Here is a 15,382-nt window from a genome sequence, read left to right as displayed (position 1 = left end):
GGGCTGCCGAGGGCTGCGCGGGGGCGCGGGGGCGCGCCGGCGGGGGCGGGGGCGGGCGCAGGAGGCGCGGGCCGGAGGTCAGGAGGTCAGCCGGCGACCCGGGGAGCGTGCTCCGCGCTACGCCGCCGCGGGCTGGCGCGCGAGCCGGGCGTCCGGGGGGCGGGGCCGGAGGCGGAAGCTGCGCGCCGCTCTCGCGCGGCGACCCCTGCTCCGCGCCGGCCCACCCCGCCGCCCCTCCGCGCGCGCAGGTCGGTTCCCTCTCCCGTGCGCAGCTGCGGGCGCGAGCGCCGGCGCTGGCGGTACAGCCGGTCCCGGGCGGCCCCGCCGTCGGCCGTGCCTCGCTCCCGGGCCCCGGAGACGTTGCTCCCCGCGGGCGTCGCGGGGCGCCGGGGGGCTGCCCCGAGGCCCGCGCCGGACCCCCCCCCCCGGGTTAGCCTTCGGCCCACGTGGCCACGGCGCACCGGCCCCGCACCGCAGCACCGCCCCCGCCCCCTCGGCGAGCCTTTCTGCCGCCCCGAAAGCGCGAAAGGTGGTGCGTGCGCGGGCGGCAGGTGATCTGGCGGAACTGCCGCGGGCGGCTCCCCTCCGCGCCCGCCCCGCGCGGTCCTCCCCAGGGGCGGCAGCTTTTTGGTTCGTGGCCGGAAGTCGTCGAACTGCGATTGGAGGGACGGGCGGCCGGGGAGCGCGTTCTCCCGAACCACGAACGCTGGCGGGGTTGCTCTGGGTTCCTTTGTGGGTGCAGGAGGCAGGGAGACACTTACCCTTTTGCTCACGGGCCTGACTGCGCTCCAGAAGCCTGGTGGCCGCTCATTCCAGCTTTTGCTGTGAAGGTAGATTTTTCTAACACCATCTTTGTGTGATTTAACTGTCCACAGGGAATCAAAATGTGGAATGAGAGGATGAAACTAATCCTTTCTTTTGCACTGTTAGGGGTTGCCATAAACACCATTTGTTAAAAAGCATAATTATGTTGGGAAAGTGCCTGATGAGACAATTAAGCTACATAAACACACTGAAAACAAATGAAAGCCAGAAGACGCCCACACCCCTTGTGTAAAGCAATTTTTTGTTTACACAGAAACGAGAGAGGTCTGAGTTGCCTTATTACAACGATATTATTAATACCTACAAAAACCTGAAGACCATATTTTTATGACTTTTCAGGCAGGAGGTGATGGCCACAGTATGAAAAGTTGCTTGCAAACCTAGACGAGTCATGCAGCCCCGGATTCCCTCTAGGTTAGGACGATCAGGCCAAGAAACGATCTTGGTGGACAGAAGCCAGAGGGTTTATGCATCGACAGTACTGTTACTCACATGAGAGCACAGTTCAGCTTAAACTCAGAGACTTAACGTCTGTCTCGGGCTTGGACACCATTCACTGCGGCATTCCCCACCGTGAGAGCATTGCCTAAGACGAAATCACTCTATGGAATAACTTGTTGAATGCATTCATGAGAACCATACTTAGTTTTTTAATATTTAAAAGAGACCAAAATATGCCCCATCTTGAAAAGGGGAATTGTTTTGTAATTAATCCACTTTCAACAAAAGGGCATCAGTCACATTTTGGGCATTTATTGTCAGATTTCAGTTCCAGGAACAGAGTCCTTTGAAAAGATTTTAAACTGATAAAGGAACTTTGGGGATTAAAGTATGAGAGGAATATAGTCAAATAGTTGTCACATACAGCACCCAAATGAGTCCCTTTTATTTGTTCATATATTGGCTGTAGCATGGACCATAGAGATAACTTTTCTTTTTGCCAGAAAGGTAGTTTTTCCAAGAATCTTCTTCACTTCTGTTTTCTACATTTCCCTAGTAAGTCTCATTTAACAAGAGGATCAAGCTTGTTAAGTATCATAGACCTTGAAAACAGGGATAATCTAAGGAAGATGGTGTTTAAGAGAGAATAGAATACTTTAACAAGTATTTTCATTTACATGACAATTCAGGCTGAGTAACTTGCCCTGCGTTTCCTAGTGTCGATACTACGGTCTGTAGTCTTACCTGTACATGACCACATACACATGGTTTTCTGGTTGACTCAATCTGAAGGTTTCTCCCTTCAGGTGTTCTCCAGGAATAAAACAGTGAAGTGTTCATATTATGACTGCCTGGTTTCCAAAAAAGTATAATTTTTTTATGGTTAATGAAAATGAAAATACGAAATGAGCCATAAAGGTCAAAATGAACAATAGTTTTTCTCCTATTCCAGAAAAATCACCATGGCTTCTTCCAGACTCGGGTTCTGTTTGGCTGCTTGTTTACTAAGTATTTCAGAAGCCAGAAGAAAATACATTGTTGAGAACATAGCAAAAGCAGCTCTTCTTGAAAGAAATGGTAGGAAAACACAGTTGATGTGAATATGTATGAGTACAGTAGTTTTTGTATTCTGCAGACAGTGCTATAGAACATTCTTTCTTCTTAGACTTTTCTCCTTGTTTTGAGGCTGTTAGAGCTTCCGCAGGACTCCGGGATACTGAGATAGATCAGTTACTCATGGGCACATGTGCTCTTCCCAAAAGCCCACATAAGCTCAGCAGTGCACTTATTCACACGAGAGTGAGTGCCTGAGATGAGCATTGTTCAGGGGTTTAGGCTCCTGAGGAGGATATGTTTACATAAAAGTTTAATGTTTCCCTCATGGGCCACTTATTTGATCATTAATAGAATGAGCATAATTGTACATTATGCTTTTTATTCAACAGGTTGTATAAAAAATAAACTGGCCAAATACCAGCTACTTTTCAAAGCTCTGCTGCCAACAAAACCCATGCTTTCATTACATCATTATTATTTCTCCTCCATTTTCTCCATATAAAAACTCGTAGGCAGTTGCATTTAAATGATGGGTGTAAGATCTCTCAGCAGTTCCAAAAACTGGACCTCAAGCCTCTTTACTCCCTGGGCCAGTATTTTCAATGAGAGATATTATTCTTTGTTTTACCCTTGTTAAAATGTTCATGTGATGACACACGGTTTGGGTTCTAGATGTTTTTGCTTTCACACACACAAAACAGAATGTATTCAGACTTCTTATCATTTGAGTAGAATGCTTTGTTAATGAAAATCAACTTTTTGGCAACAGGTGAACATTCGGGTCACAATCCAGAAGCATTCAAGACAGTCTGTGTTAATTTCTGAGTCATTTTTGATCTGGGGACTACTTTTCATGAGAAAGAAGTGTTTTCCCCTGGCCCGTTTCTAATGGTGAGCACATTTAAGTTACTGTCTTACAACTTTGCAGGAGCTGGAAGCGTCTAAGAAAATTCCTTATAATTGCTGATAAGAAAACTCCTCTAGAGGCAGGATGCTTCTGTGCTTTTGCATTCTCTTTGTGGGAAGAGCCAGCTTGGGCCCCTCATTGTGAGACACAGTACTTCTAATGGGACTGGGTTACCTGTCTCTGTGATTAAGTGAATATGCAGGGACATTTGTGGAAGCCACAGACTGATGGACACCTGGGTCTCGACTCAGAGTTCTTATCAGCTTATTAGTGGCAGCGGCTCAAGTGGAATTATAGCTATTATACTCCATTACAAATACCAAACAATTTACTTCTGCCGAGATTCATACTGACAGTTCCTCCTGCCAGCAGTAATTTTTTTTCCTATATGCATGCTTAAGAAATTGCAGGAGAGAGTGTTTCATTCTTTTAGCATTTGATTCAATTGTATCATATGAAACTGAGAATAAAAGCTTTTCAGAAGAAGATTTGGGATGAAAAAATAAAATCATCTCTTTTCTTCCAGGAGCTAGAGTATGTTGAAAAAATACTTAAAAGAAGAGGTTGTATAATCTTGTTCTTGCTTCATCTTTTCTGATTTTAAAAAGTGAGGGAAGGTAGAACTAGCTAAGAAAATGACCTGTCATTTTACAAATATTTTAAATGCCTTTATTTTTAAATGAGTGGAATAAAATTATACCATCCATATTTTTTCTGATTAAGCAATGTGAACATATTTAAATCGCCTAAAATGTCTTGGGCAAAGAACCTGAGTTATAAATTTTAGATGTACACCAGGGCAGGGCTCCGTAGATGCTCATTTGGCTTTGAGTGAGTGACATATGTTTATCTTCTCATGTTATTAAAATTAATAGCGTAGGGCTGCTGTAAGCTCTGCAGTTCCTGTGTGTAACTTATTTTTCCTCTCTTCTGAAAAGATTAATTGTTAGGCTGCCAGGGGACAGGGCAACAAAGGTATAATAGCATAGCTAACGGTTTAATTACTGCCTGAAAACTTTTGTCCTTCACTTTGAATTTGCTTTTGTAGGCTTAAGGGGGACTTTTAAGGAGGCTGAACCAGGCTTGTAAACTTTAAAAATAACGTGGGGTAATGTGCGGCTACCATACAAGTGTATGGCAGCTTTCTCCTCCAGGTTACACATTCAAGTGAGTCACAAGCCACCAAAAGCTGGAAGTCGTTAACATCTGAAGGACGTTGGTGGCCTCTGACAAGGAGATGGTGGGGACAGAATGGTTTCTAACGGACAGGTGCATGCATCCCAGGCACCTGTGCTTTCGGCACTAATTGGCCTGTCTTAGCTTTTCCAGATGTCAGATTTTGATCCAGGCAGTTTGATTTGGGAAGTTTTGATTTGGAAATTTCCTTTCCTTTGGAAGGAAAAATTGACAAAGCCTAGAGGATGAGATTGAGAAGGAGCAGAATTTAGAGTGGTGTGATTTGGCGATTGAAATAGGAGGCTACCATCTTGGACTAAGCTAAGATAACTTTGGCAAGCCCAGTGGCAAGTCCAAGAGATCATCTGTCATAGACACCAAAGACTAGCCTCTGAACTGAGCCTCTGAACTGTTATAACTAGATATCAGATCTCATTATAACTGTAATCTGGTTATATAGTAATCCTGTAAGAAGTAGATATTACTACCCGTGAATTTCATGATTAGTCAATGTCACTTTAGAGGTCAAATCCCAGGATTTTTCTATCACGCTCAATTTAATTGTATCAGAAGAAATAAATTATTAAGATTTCATCACAGAAAAAAATTCTTGCATGTATGTGTTGTTTTCTTTGCAGGGCAGAAATATCCTGAAGTATCAGTGTTCAGTATATTTCATTTTCTGATCAAGACTACATCAAATCTGTCATTACAGTAACAGCTTCTATTAATGAGTTAGGTAAGATTTTAGTTTCTTTATGTATATGTCTTTGGATGAAGGGTAGGCTTCAGGTAGACCTGAATGCTCTTTAATCATTGATTTCCTGTATAAATGTGAATACTCAAGACAGTATACCCCAAAACTTCATTTCATTATTCTTCTGAACATGTATATCCCAAACACTTCACATTTCCTCCTTATTAAAATGAACCTTGGGGTCCAAGATTTAATCAGACTCTTACTGAAGATGATGATCCCATATCTTATGTGGTTAAGGAGAACTTTTCTAGTTTTAATCTGTGAAGTAGTAGTGTTGAAATCAACCTTGATTTTACTGATAACTTGGCATGGAACGAAATACACTATAAGCAGTTGTGTTTTGGGTTGGGACCCTGAAATCTCAAGTTAGTTCATGGGTTAAAACGAAATGAACTCCATGGTTCACAGGGATGTTGTCAGGTTAAACAGGACAACTTGGATTGGAAGGATCATAATTGTTTAAAGAAAAGCCTATAATATCTTAATCTTGTTTAGTGAAGGGTTCAAAATATTTTCAGATAAACCTGATTTCAACTTAGCAGAGTGTCTTCTTTCAAAAGGCCCATTTTTTTAGAGAGCAAAGAGCTGACTGATAACTTCTAGCAAACAAAGGACAGATTATCTTGACTGTTAATCATAGGATGTAAAATTTACTTCTTTGTTTTTTATCTCTGTTGCTAAAATGATCATGTTGCATTACTGAAAACTCAGAGTAGTAGTAGCATAGGTGTCTGTAACATGTACCTAGACAAAATGATTCAGTGTAAAAAGCTATTTACTGAATAAGAGCAAAATCAAATAATTATGCTTCAGAAAAATGTGTATGTATTTTTTAATGTAATTATTTATAAAGCATTCTGAAAATAACAGAATTTTATCAGATTAATGTGGTAGAATTGAAAAAATTTAAAGTAACCAACTGAAAAAAAAAAAACCAAAGTTGCTTAAGACTGATGAGCGTTGTGTAATTCTCCACTTTCGGGAATAAAGAGCTGGCAGAAATGTGAAACTTTATGACAATAGGGAGGTGAGGTGAAGGGAAATGGTTGGATCTTTTATTTTTCTTTATTTGGATAAAAATAAGCTCCCTTGCAGATTGCAAAAGAAAACAGCTAGTGGGACAGTAAAATTATAGCTGCTTCTTGAGATGCAAGTGAAAGTTCAGTGATTGCTATTTGCAGTTCACATTTTAAGGCAATTCTCTTCTGGCTGCCAGCTTGGAGGCCTTTAATTTTATCACTGTGGAGGTTTGAGAGGGGAGCCACTCTTGCCTGGGAGCAGTGAACCTCTCTCCCATTGACCCTCTCTCTGGTGTCCCAGGGGACAAGTGTGGAGCTGTGGCCAGAAGTAAGAGAAAGTTTAGGGCAGTGTATCACTCCTGATTAGAAACCATTTTTCACAATTCAGAACAGTTTGTGATAAGATAAGCATTCCTCAACTCCCCGAGAAGAGTTGACCTTGGAGAATTCCAGCAACAACAGGCTCTCATGGGCTGCGGTGCACACCATGTCTCTGTGACTTCTCTTTCCACTCTCCACCCGACTGGGATGGGGCACATAACCATTTCATCCTTTACAGATTCACCATAGATCACGAGAAGCAACAGTAGTTTCTGATGAGTTCTGTAGACTCCTTAGGGCAGAACAATGGTGTGTTTTGCCCATCTGTGTCCTATTTTCTTGAGCAGGGGTAATGATGAGGTTGAAAACCACTTAAATGTTAACTCCTACCCCTTTTTCCTCTGATTTTTTTTCTTTCTTTCCTTATGCACAACTCTCTTTAAGATTTGCTTTGGAACTGAACTGTCACATGCTTGATTTCAGCCCCAGGGGTGAGTTTAATTTGGAAAATTTGAGCTATGTCACTTGAGGTGTTTTTGAATTAGGCAAATTGGGAGAAAAGAAAGACCTTTTGCCTGGACTGTCTAGCTGCACCGTGGTTAATTATGAGATGCAGAGGCTCATAACCTTTGGGGGAAAGTCCGCCTTAGGATAATTGCATTCTTCTCTGTATGACCCCAGAAGTCCCTGTATGATGTTGCCTCATTTTTATTTAATGCTGTATTGTCTGACATTTGGGCTGTAGATCTGGGATTCTGGCTGAGCTGGGCTACAGTAAGTACTAGCAATAGGAAAAGAGACTTGTTTCCAGAGGAGCACCTCCCTGCTTGTGCTGCAATTTAATGCGACCTGACAGTCTAAAGATTATTTCGGGAAAGCCTGGGCTGAAATTTGCTGTACTTTTTATCCAGGAAAGGGTTAAAATTCAGCATGGGGGAAAATACGTTGCACACAAAAATGAAGAGTTCAGAATTGTCCAGACCAGAATAATGAATTTAATTGTCTTCAAAACAATTATGTTCAATTACATTAAATCTCAAATTAGCTAGTATACGAAGTTCTTCATTACATCAGGACCAGTCCCCCCCCAGATGTTCATCGTGTGTCGGAGACAGTTGACAATCGGAGGGTCTGGACACAGTGTTTCTCCCTTCCCTTGCCCTTTTGCTTCATTGGCAGCTACTGTACCTCATGATTTAAACATGGACATTTCTAATTAAATGAGAGCTCAGCTGCATTCTTGAACTAATTTATAACATTTGATTTGAAATGTAATAGCTTCAATCTTCATCTGATTAAAAACAGTCATATACTGTATATGGTTACTATTTTGATGCTGCAACATGCAGTTTTTATTTTTACATTCCCCTTTCTACACAGCTGTTCATCTAATATCGATTTTTTTATAAAGTTTTTTTTTTTTTGTTGTTGTTGTTGTTTTATAACAGCATGCCCAGGCATTCTTATGAGATAGAAGTATTCACATTCTAGAACTTGCTGTTCTCAGAACAGCAAAGGGATGTTTTTCACTTAGGGTGACACCTTCTTATGGAAACCAACTTTAGGATAATCATAACCCACTTTCTCTGGGAGGAAGGGCAATGGAGAACATTCCAGTGACATGAAAAGTAGCTCTTATTGATATGTGTAATTCACGTATGCTTTATATGAAAATATTCTGAATAATGTACTTCAGAACATTTTTATAGCAGCTGTAAGCTTGCTTGTAGCTTAAGGAATGGGTTCTTAAGGTGAGGTCCAAAATTAGTGCTTGGGGGGACCTTATAAGTAATGTCAGAATCATCGGCAGGTTTTGTGTGTGTTCATTTGTGTATGCATACATAGTCACAGACACTTACACATACTTCTGCGTGTAATTTTCATAGAAGAACTTTTAGGATAAAGGGCCCAGTGATGCAGAGGCTCAGATGTGAGAGCATCCCGGGTTTGAGGACCTGCAGACGACTTCAGTGTGGCAGGCTGGAACTTAGAGATGGCGTGGGAGGAGAGAGGCAGTCCTGGGCCTGTTAAAAAATGAAGCTTCAGGGTAGTTAGAGGTCAGAGCGTGAAATCCCGTAGGCCAGGTTAAGGAGTTTAAACCATATCCTCAAGGCAGTGGGAACCACAGGAGTGTTTTAAGCCAGAGAGCAGTGTGATTGGCTTTGGGTTTTAGAAAGCCTTCTCTGCCTGCATGTTAGAGGATGGTTAGGAAGCAGGCAGACCAGTTTGGAAAGGTGATGGTGCCCTAGATAATAAAGTGGAGAGAATGGAGAGAGCCCATAGGATGTTGGGGGGGAGGGTGCGGACAAAGCAATGGTATGGAAGTGTCATCATTTACAAATGATGGAAGAAAGGGATGTGGGGAAGGAGCAGGAATACTTTTTTATACGCTGCCATTTGGCAACGAGATACAAAACTGAGAGCTGGGAGACACGAAGATCTAGTCTGTACTTACTGAAAGCTTATCCTTTTCCAAAAATATTTGGACTTTGGTTTTCATTGAAAATGAAAACCACATTTGATCTGTTAGGCTCTCGTTCATTTTTATCTGTATTGTGTCTTTAAATTTTTTCTTCGCTCCCTTTTCCCCTCCTCTCTCTGTCCTTTCCTCTCTCTTTGCTTTTCCTCCTTCCTTTCCTTCTTTTTCTTCTTTGTTATTATCCAAATGATACACGCATGTGGCTGAAAGTTGACTGTTTCACAGGGTTTATTCCCAAAGCTCTAAGTACCCACCTCCCTTTTCCCTATTACTTTTTCTTCTCCCCAAAGCCAAGTGCTTTCAACTCTCTTGTCTTATCATTTAGGATTCAACTCCAGATGTCCAAATACCAACTCATATTGGTGCTTCTTGGTTTTTCAGTTTTAGGCACTGTCTATTGACTTCTTGCAGAAGATGAAAATTTAGCTTCCTTTCACCACCCACTCCTGACCCCCAATATATACACACTCATACACTCTTCCTGATCCTCCCTCTTCTCCATAAGTTATATCAAAGTTTGGATAAATATTTGGTGGTTACATTATTATAACTATGTAAACATTCACAATGAGGTATTTAGAATGTTGTTATTATTTTACCCTTTTTACACAATTTTCTTTTGGCTGGAATTGATCATTATCTTTTTGATTGTTTACTTAGTTTTTTAAATACCCGTCAATGGTTTAACCTCAGCCTGTCTGTTAATAATAGCATCTCTCCATGCATTTAGATAGAACATTCCATGTATTGAATGTTCTATCAGTTTCATCTTCTTAAAGAATCATCTTCTAGAGCTCTCTGACCTGTTTCATTTAGGACTAGTTGCCCTCAGTTTGTTGAGGATAACTGTCATCATGGAATCTCCCTTAATTACCATCCTGGGTATTTCCTGCATCTTTCTCCATGTTGGATACCCTGGTTCCTAAATCTCATATCTTCTCTTTTCTATACCCCTTAGTTTATGGCCTGTTTTAGGGGTATATATCTTCTAGGAGCTTCCTTTGAAAAGAGGGATGGGGGAGTATTTTTTGAGACCTTACATGTCTGAAAATGCTATTATTCTATCATCACACTTGTTAGTTTGGCTAGGTATAAAATTCTAGGTTAAAAATAATAATTCCTTTATTTTGAAGACATTGTATTATTGAATTCTTATTTTTATGTTACTATTGAGACCTCTGAAGTCATTATGATTCCTAGTTTTTGTATGTGATCTGTCATTTCTCTCTGGAAGCTTGTAAGATTTTCACTTTCTTTCCAGCGTTCTGAAATTTTTGTGACATGTTCTTTGTATGGATCTGTTTTCATTTATTTTGCTGGAGATGTGTTAGGTGCTTTGAATCCTTGACCCTCTTGTTCCTTGGTGCCAGACAACTCTTGAATTATCCCATTGACGATTTTTTCCATTTTCTCAGTTCTTTCTGGAGGCTCTATTATTTGGAAATTGGAACTCTAGTATTGGTTCTCTACATTTATTTTCTCTCCTTTCCCCATCACTTTATATTTTTGTAATACTTTCTGGCAGATTTCCTCTATATGCCAAGCCTTCAGTAAGTCTTTCATTCTTTTTCTATACTAGCTTCCAAATACTTTTATATACTCCTTTTATCTTATATATGCTTATATATACTCCTTTTACTTTATTATTTGAAATAACATCCTGGCCATGTCTCATGAATGTAGTATCTATGGATAATTTTTGATATTTTCTTCTTCCTGCATTGTGTCTGTTTTTCAGCCCCTACCTGCTCCCCACCCCCCTTACCCCCAGGTTGCTTGTTTGTTTTAGAAGCATTTCTTGGATGTCTGATGATTCTGGTTGGCTGCTTACTCTGAGAGTAGGCACTGAAAGACCGAATGGATATTCTCAGTATATGGGTGGAGCTTGTCAACTGTAAACTCATCTGATCAGATCATTTCTTTGGGGAACCCCTATGTTAGGTTTTTTTGTTTGTTTGTTTTTTCCTCTTGGGTTGTTCAAGTTCCTCAGAGAAGGATCATCCAGTCTTCAGCGTGGAGGGTAGACACAGCTGTCCATATTTTAGGAAAAGAGTTGCAGAATGGGGCTGGTAGAGTCTCAACATTTAGTTTGTAAATATTCTCTTAGCTGCCCTCTTTTCATTACTCATCCCTGCCCGAAGCTCTGCCTGGGATTCTCCAGCTCAGATGCCTCGGTGCCAGATGTCTCTCGTGTCTTCTGCCAAGGTGGGGGCAGGGCACTTGCCTTTCTATGTTGGGGGGCAGGTAGCATCTAACTGCTTCTTAAATAGACTTTCCACGAGTCTCCCTGTTTTTGAGCTTTGCCTTGATCTTTCCTTCCAAACTGAGGCTGCCATTTCTGATCATTATCAAGTGCCTGTGCCATAAGTCAGGTTCTTCTCTGCTTTTCCTCTTGCTGCGTTGGGTCTGCTAAATCACCTACGACTCTTTTTTTTTTTTTTTTTAAAGATTTTATTTATTTATTTGACAGAGAGAAATCACAAGCAGGCAGAGAGGCAGGCAGAGAGAGAGAGAGGAGGAAGCAGGCTCCCTGCTGAGCAGAGAGCCCGATGCAGGACTCGATCTCAGGACTCTGGGATCATGACCTGAGCCGAAGGCAGTGGCTTAACCCACTGAGCCACCCAGGCGCCCCTCACCTACGACTCTTATATCTGTTTTCCAAGTTCTGGTGCTATTGCCTCCTCTTCCATTTCTCTACCATTTGTTTGAGTGAGTCCTTGCTTTTAAAAAGTATCCCTTTCCCATCTTTTTCCTGGGGTTTTGGGAAGCAGTGAGAATAATTATAAGGTCCATACTCTTATCTTTATTTGGAAGTCCCTACTTCTGTAATTCTCCTCAATGATTTTCAGTTAATTTGGATCATTCTAAGAACACGTCATTCATCTAATTTGGAATCAATGGTAAGTTTACAGGAACGTATTCTTTTTTCTGATGTCCCAACTCTATATTGACAATATTTAGTCTCAGTTTCTGGGCTTTTATAAATTTTTTATAAGCATTTTTCTCTGAAGGATTGCTGTGGGTCATACTGCTTTCTGTATGTTTTCCCCTTCTTCCTTACTCACTGTTTTTACATGTGAGAGCCAGTGTTTCTGAAACATGACCCTGTTTCCCATTCACACATAAATCTTCGTGAGAAGGACTGAGTGAAGATGTGGGGGAGGGGTCAGGGCAGAAGGTGCTCAGGCAAATTCTCCCAGTGATTTGCTGGTGACGGTGGGCTTACCTAACATGTCGGCTCATAGCATTCAGCTTTAAAAGTCTGGGCAATAGCTATAAATTTTATAAATGATATGGAAACCTGCTTTTTGTTTTATGTCATTAATCAAGAATAATGTTTGTACAATGCCATATAAATGGACATTATTTAGAAGACTGGAAAGATAAGGTGCTAGCTCAGTAAGTTATATGACTAAAGAAATAGCTTCTACATGATTGATTTTTGTTTTTTTGATTTACCTCAAAATAGATAAAACATTAATGGATTTGATTAGAAATATCAGCCTTGTTAGATGTTTTTTCGAGTATTTTTATGACTTGGAGGACACATGCCATGATAGATTCACACGATGTCAACACTTGTGTGATAGTCTTGAGACCCTTTGATTACCTTATTACAGATTGTCAAAACATGGGCTGATCTGGCAAATCAGGCACAACTTTCCACTTCAAGAATTTTCTACCCTGATTCTCTAGTTGCTATGGAGATTGTCTTATAAAACAGCCCTGGATTTGGTTGAGATTAGTCAATTTAGATGCTGGGTTCTGATATAATTCTCTCCACCATCAGCAATGCCCTCATTGCCATAGTATAAAAACAGTGGTTCATTTTATGAGCATATGTTAACACAGTTTTAGGACATAGCATTTAGTTGGAGAATATTAAGGATACTGGCACCGTATTTTAAGAAAACTGAAAAAAACAAGGGATTGTGCATTAGGAAAGTACATAAAACACTAAGATTGATTTAGCACATTTTAACTATAAAGGAGAGTAACCAGGGTGTTCTTAAATGCAGATTACTATAGGTTTAATAAATGCAACAGGATTATATCGGCTAATGTAAACGGAGGTACTAATGAAGAAGGATAAGGCCAAGTGGGAGAAGTGAGAAAAACTAATCTGTTCTTCCATGGCAGTTAGGGATGAACCCAACCATACTTGAAAAACCTGCATCCTTTTCTTGTGCTTTGACTCTACGGTAAACTGAAGTCCAGGCAAGTTAACATCCCATGGGACAAGCTGTGACCAGGGGAGAGACCTGAACTGATAAATGCATACTCTCATCTTTTGTCCTTGAGATGGACAATTCTGAGGCCCATTCCAGCAAGGCCACGCTCCATTTCTCACAATGATGACTGGTTGTTAACACACACTTGTATTGGCTCTCCCTCCCTCCTCTGTTTCACTCTTAATGCATACTGAATAGGATTTTTTGCAAATATTGACCAAAAAATGACCATATTTGTAAGAATCTTGGGATGAATGGGTGGAGTGCATGAAATCGTTGTTGCCTGACTACATACTTCTTTTAATTCTTCCCTAATCTAGAAGTCACTTATAAGATTTATAGTTAAAAATTGGGAGGCCTCCAACCCCGCCTCTAAAGGGTCTCAGGTTACTTATGATGATGCCATGGGTCATTGTGGGAGACATTATAACATTCACTGTTTACTAGTAAATGCAGCCCTGGGAGGTTCTCAAAGTTTAAGGACTCTATGTTTTCTGATTTTGAGTAGTTATTTACAGTACCCAGAGATTGATTTTATGTGATTGCTGATGGTGTTTCAGAGAATGTGAACCTAATAAGGAATTTATAGCAGGTCACTGACGTCAAAGCTAACTTTTTGAGCCCAGGTCCCCGAATCTTGGCAGTTCTTTTATTTATTTATTTTTTAAAAAGATTTAATTAATTAATTATTTGTGAGAGGGAGAGAGCGCATGTCTCTGAGTGGGGTGAGGAGCAGGGGGAACGGGACAAGCAGACTCCGCATTGAGCATGAGCCTGACTCAGTCGGGGCTTGATCTCATGACCTTCAGATTGTGACCAGAGCTGACGTCAAGAGTTGGATGCTCAACTGTCTGAGCCACCCAGGTGCCCCCTGACCTTGGCAGTTCTTTTCCCGGGTTTCTTTTCTTTTTTATCCATGCTTCCTAGCATTTATAGTGACTCCCAATGTCAAAGTCACTAGGACTAGAAAATCCTGAAGAAGTGACATAGTGATGCTAGTGACACTGATGGCCCTGTAAAATGAGCTATGTCAACCCAAGTCTGTCCACACACTCATAGAGCCACCAATCCACCTACCTGCTCTCCATTGGTTAAGCGAAGATGTGCTTCTTCAGGAGACCCAGAGCATGTGATAATAGTAGTGACAACATATGGTTATGACATTGTTACTAATTAGATCAATTATCATTTATTATTTGACTGCTAAAATTCATATATTAAAAAGCGCATTCCCCAATTTTAATTAACCAAAAACATACAGTAAGTTAATATATTGAGATATTAATTTTTTGTGTGCTTCTTTCCCCCATAGGCTATGCATGCCCGTTTCCTGGACAGTCTGAGTTATCTGCTACCTTGAGGGGTATAGAATTTTTATAGTGGGAGTGAGGAAGTAGCAGTCAGGGGTCACTCAGGTGGCTCAGTTGGTTAAGCCTCCAACTCTTGATTTTGGCTCAGGTCATGGTCTCAGGGTGGTGAGATCGAGCCCCGTGTCAGTCTCTTCACTGGATGTGGATTCTCTCCCTTCCCATGCTGCTCCTTCCCCTGCCTCGCAAAGAAAAAAATTAAAGAAGGAAGTAGCTGTCAGTGTTTGTGTTTGAATTTTTGACAACTTAAAGCAGAGGCCTGGGAAAAGCTGTATATGAAGTTTATGCCATTGCAATAGGAAAGACAGGGGAGGAGGCCACCTCACTCCCTGCCCAGAAGAAGATGAGGACTGGGGCCTGGGTTTGGAAGGAGGGTGTTTGTTTTACATAGTGCCCTCTTCCCCTTCCAAAATTTTGAACCAGTTTGTCACTAAAGAAAGGGAGATGAGAAAGGGAAATACTGATCTTATTTTTTTTAAAGATTTTATTTATTTATTTGACACAGAGAGAGAGGGAACACAAGCAGGGGGAGCAGCAGGCAGAGGGAGAGGGAGAAGCAGACTCCCTGCTGAGCAGGGACCCCAATGTGGGGTTTAATCCCAGGACCCTGGGATCATGGCCTGAGCTGAAGGCAGATGCTTAACCGACTGAGCCATCCAGGCGCCCAGGAAATACTAACGTTAATACTGATGAAACTAACATTGACAGCTGAGCTTACTTGACCAGAGAATTAGACAGACTCATCCAGCCAGCCACCAGCAGCACTGGACAGTACAGGCCTGTCCCTGGAAAGCTTTTG

The 15,382-nt window shown here is 41.4% G+C and overlaps 1 protein-coding gene across 1 annotated transcript; it reads left to right on the top strand.

Moving 5' to 3' along the window:
• Positions 1–698: 698 nt before the first annotated feature.
• On the top strand, positions 699–7,705 carry FTCDNL1 (formiminotransferase cyclodeaminase N-terminal like). Its single transcript, XM_045078521.1, is given in 5 exon segments — positions 699–830; positions 2,219–2,343; positions 5,044–5,081; positions 5,084–5,144; positions 6,360–7,705. Coding segments are annotated over 4 exon segments (402 nt in total). The 5' UTR covers positions 699–830; positions 2,219–2,228; the 3' UTR covers positions 6,548–7,705.
• The last annotated feature ends 7,677 nt before the right edge of the window (positions 7,706–15,382 follow it).

The sequence above is a fragment of the Mustela putorius genome, unplaced genomic scaffold, assembly GCF_011764305.1.
Source record: "Mustela putorius furo isolate JIRA1106 unplaced genomic scaffold, ASM1176430v1.1 tig00000275_pilon_pilon_pilon, whole genome shotgun sequence".
NCBI lineage: Eukaryota > Metazoa > Chordata > Mammalia > Carnivora > Mustelidae > Mustela > Mustela putorius.
The sequence above is the reverse complement of the archived record's forward strand: the minus strand, read 5'-3'. Positions and strand labels throughout refer to the sequence as shown.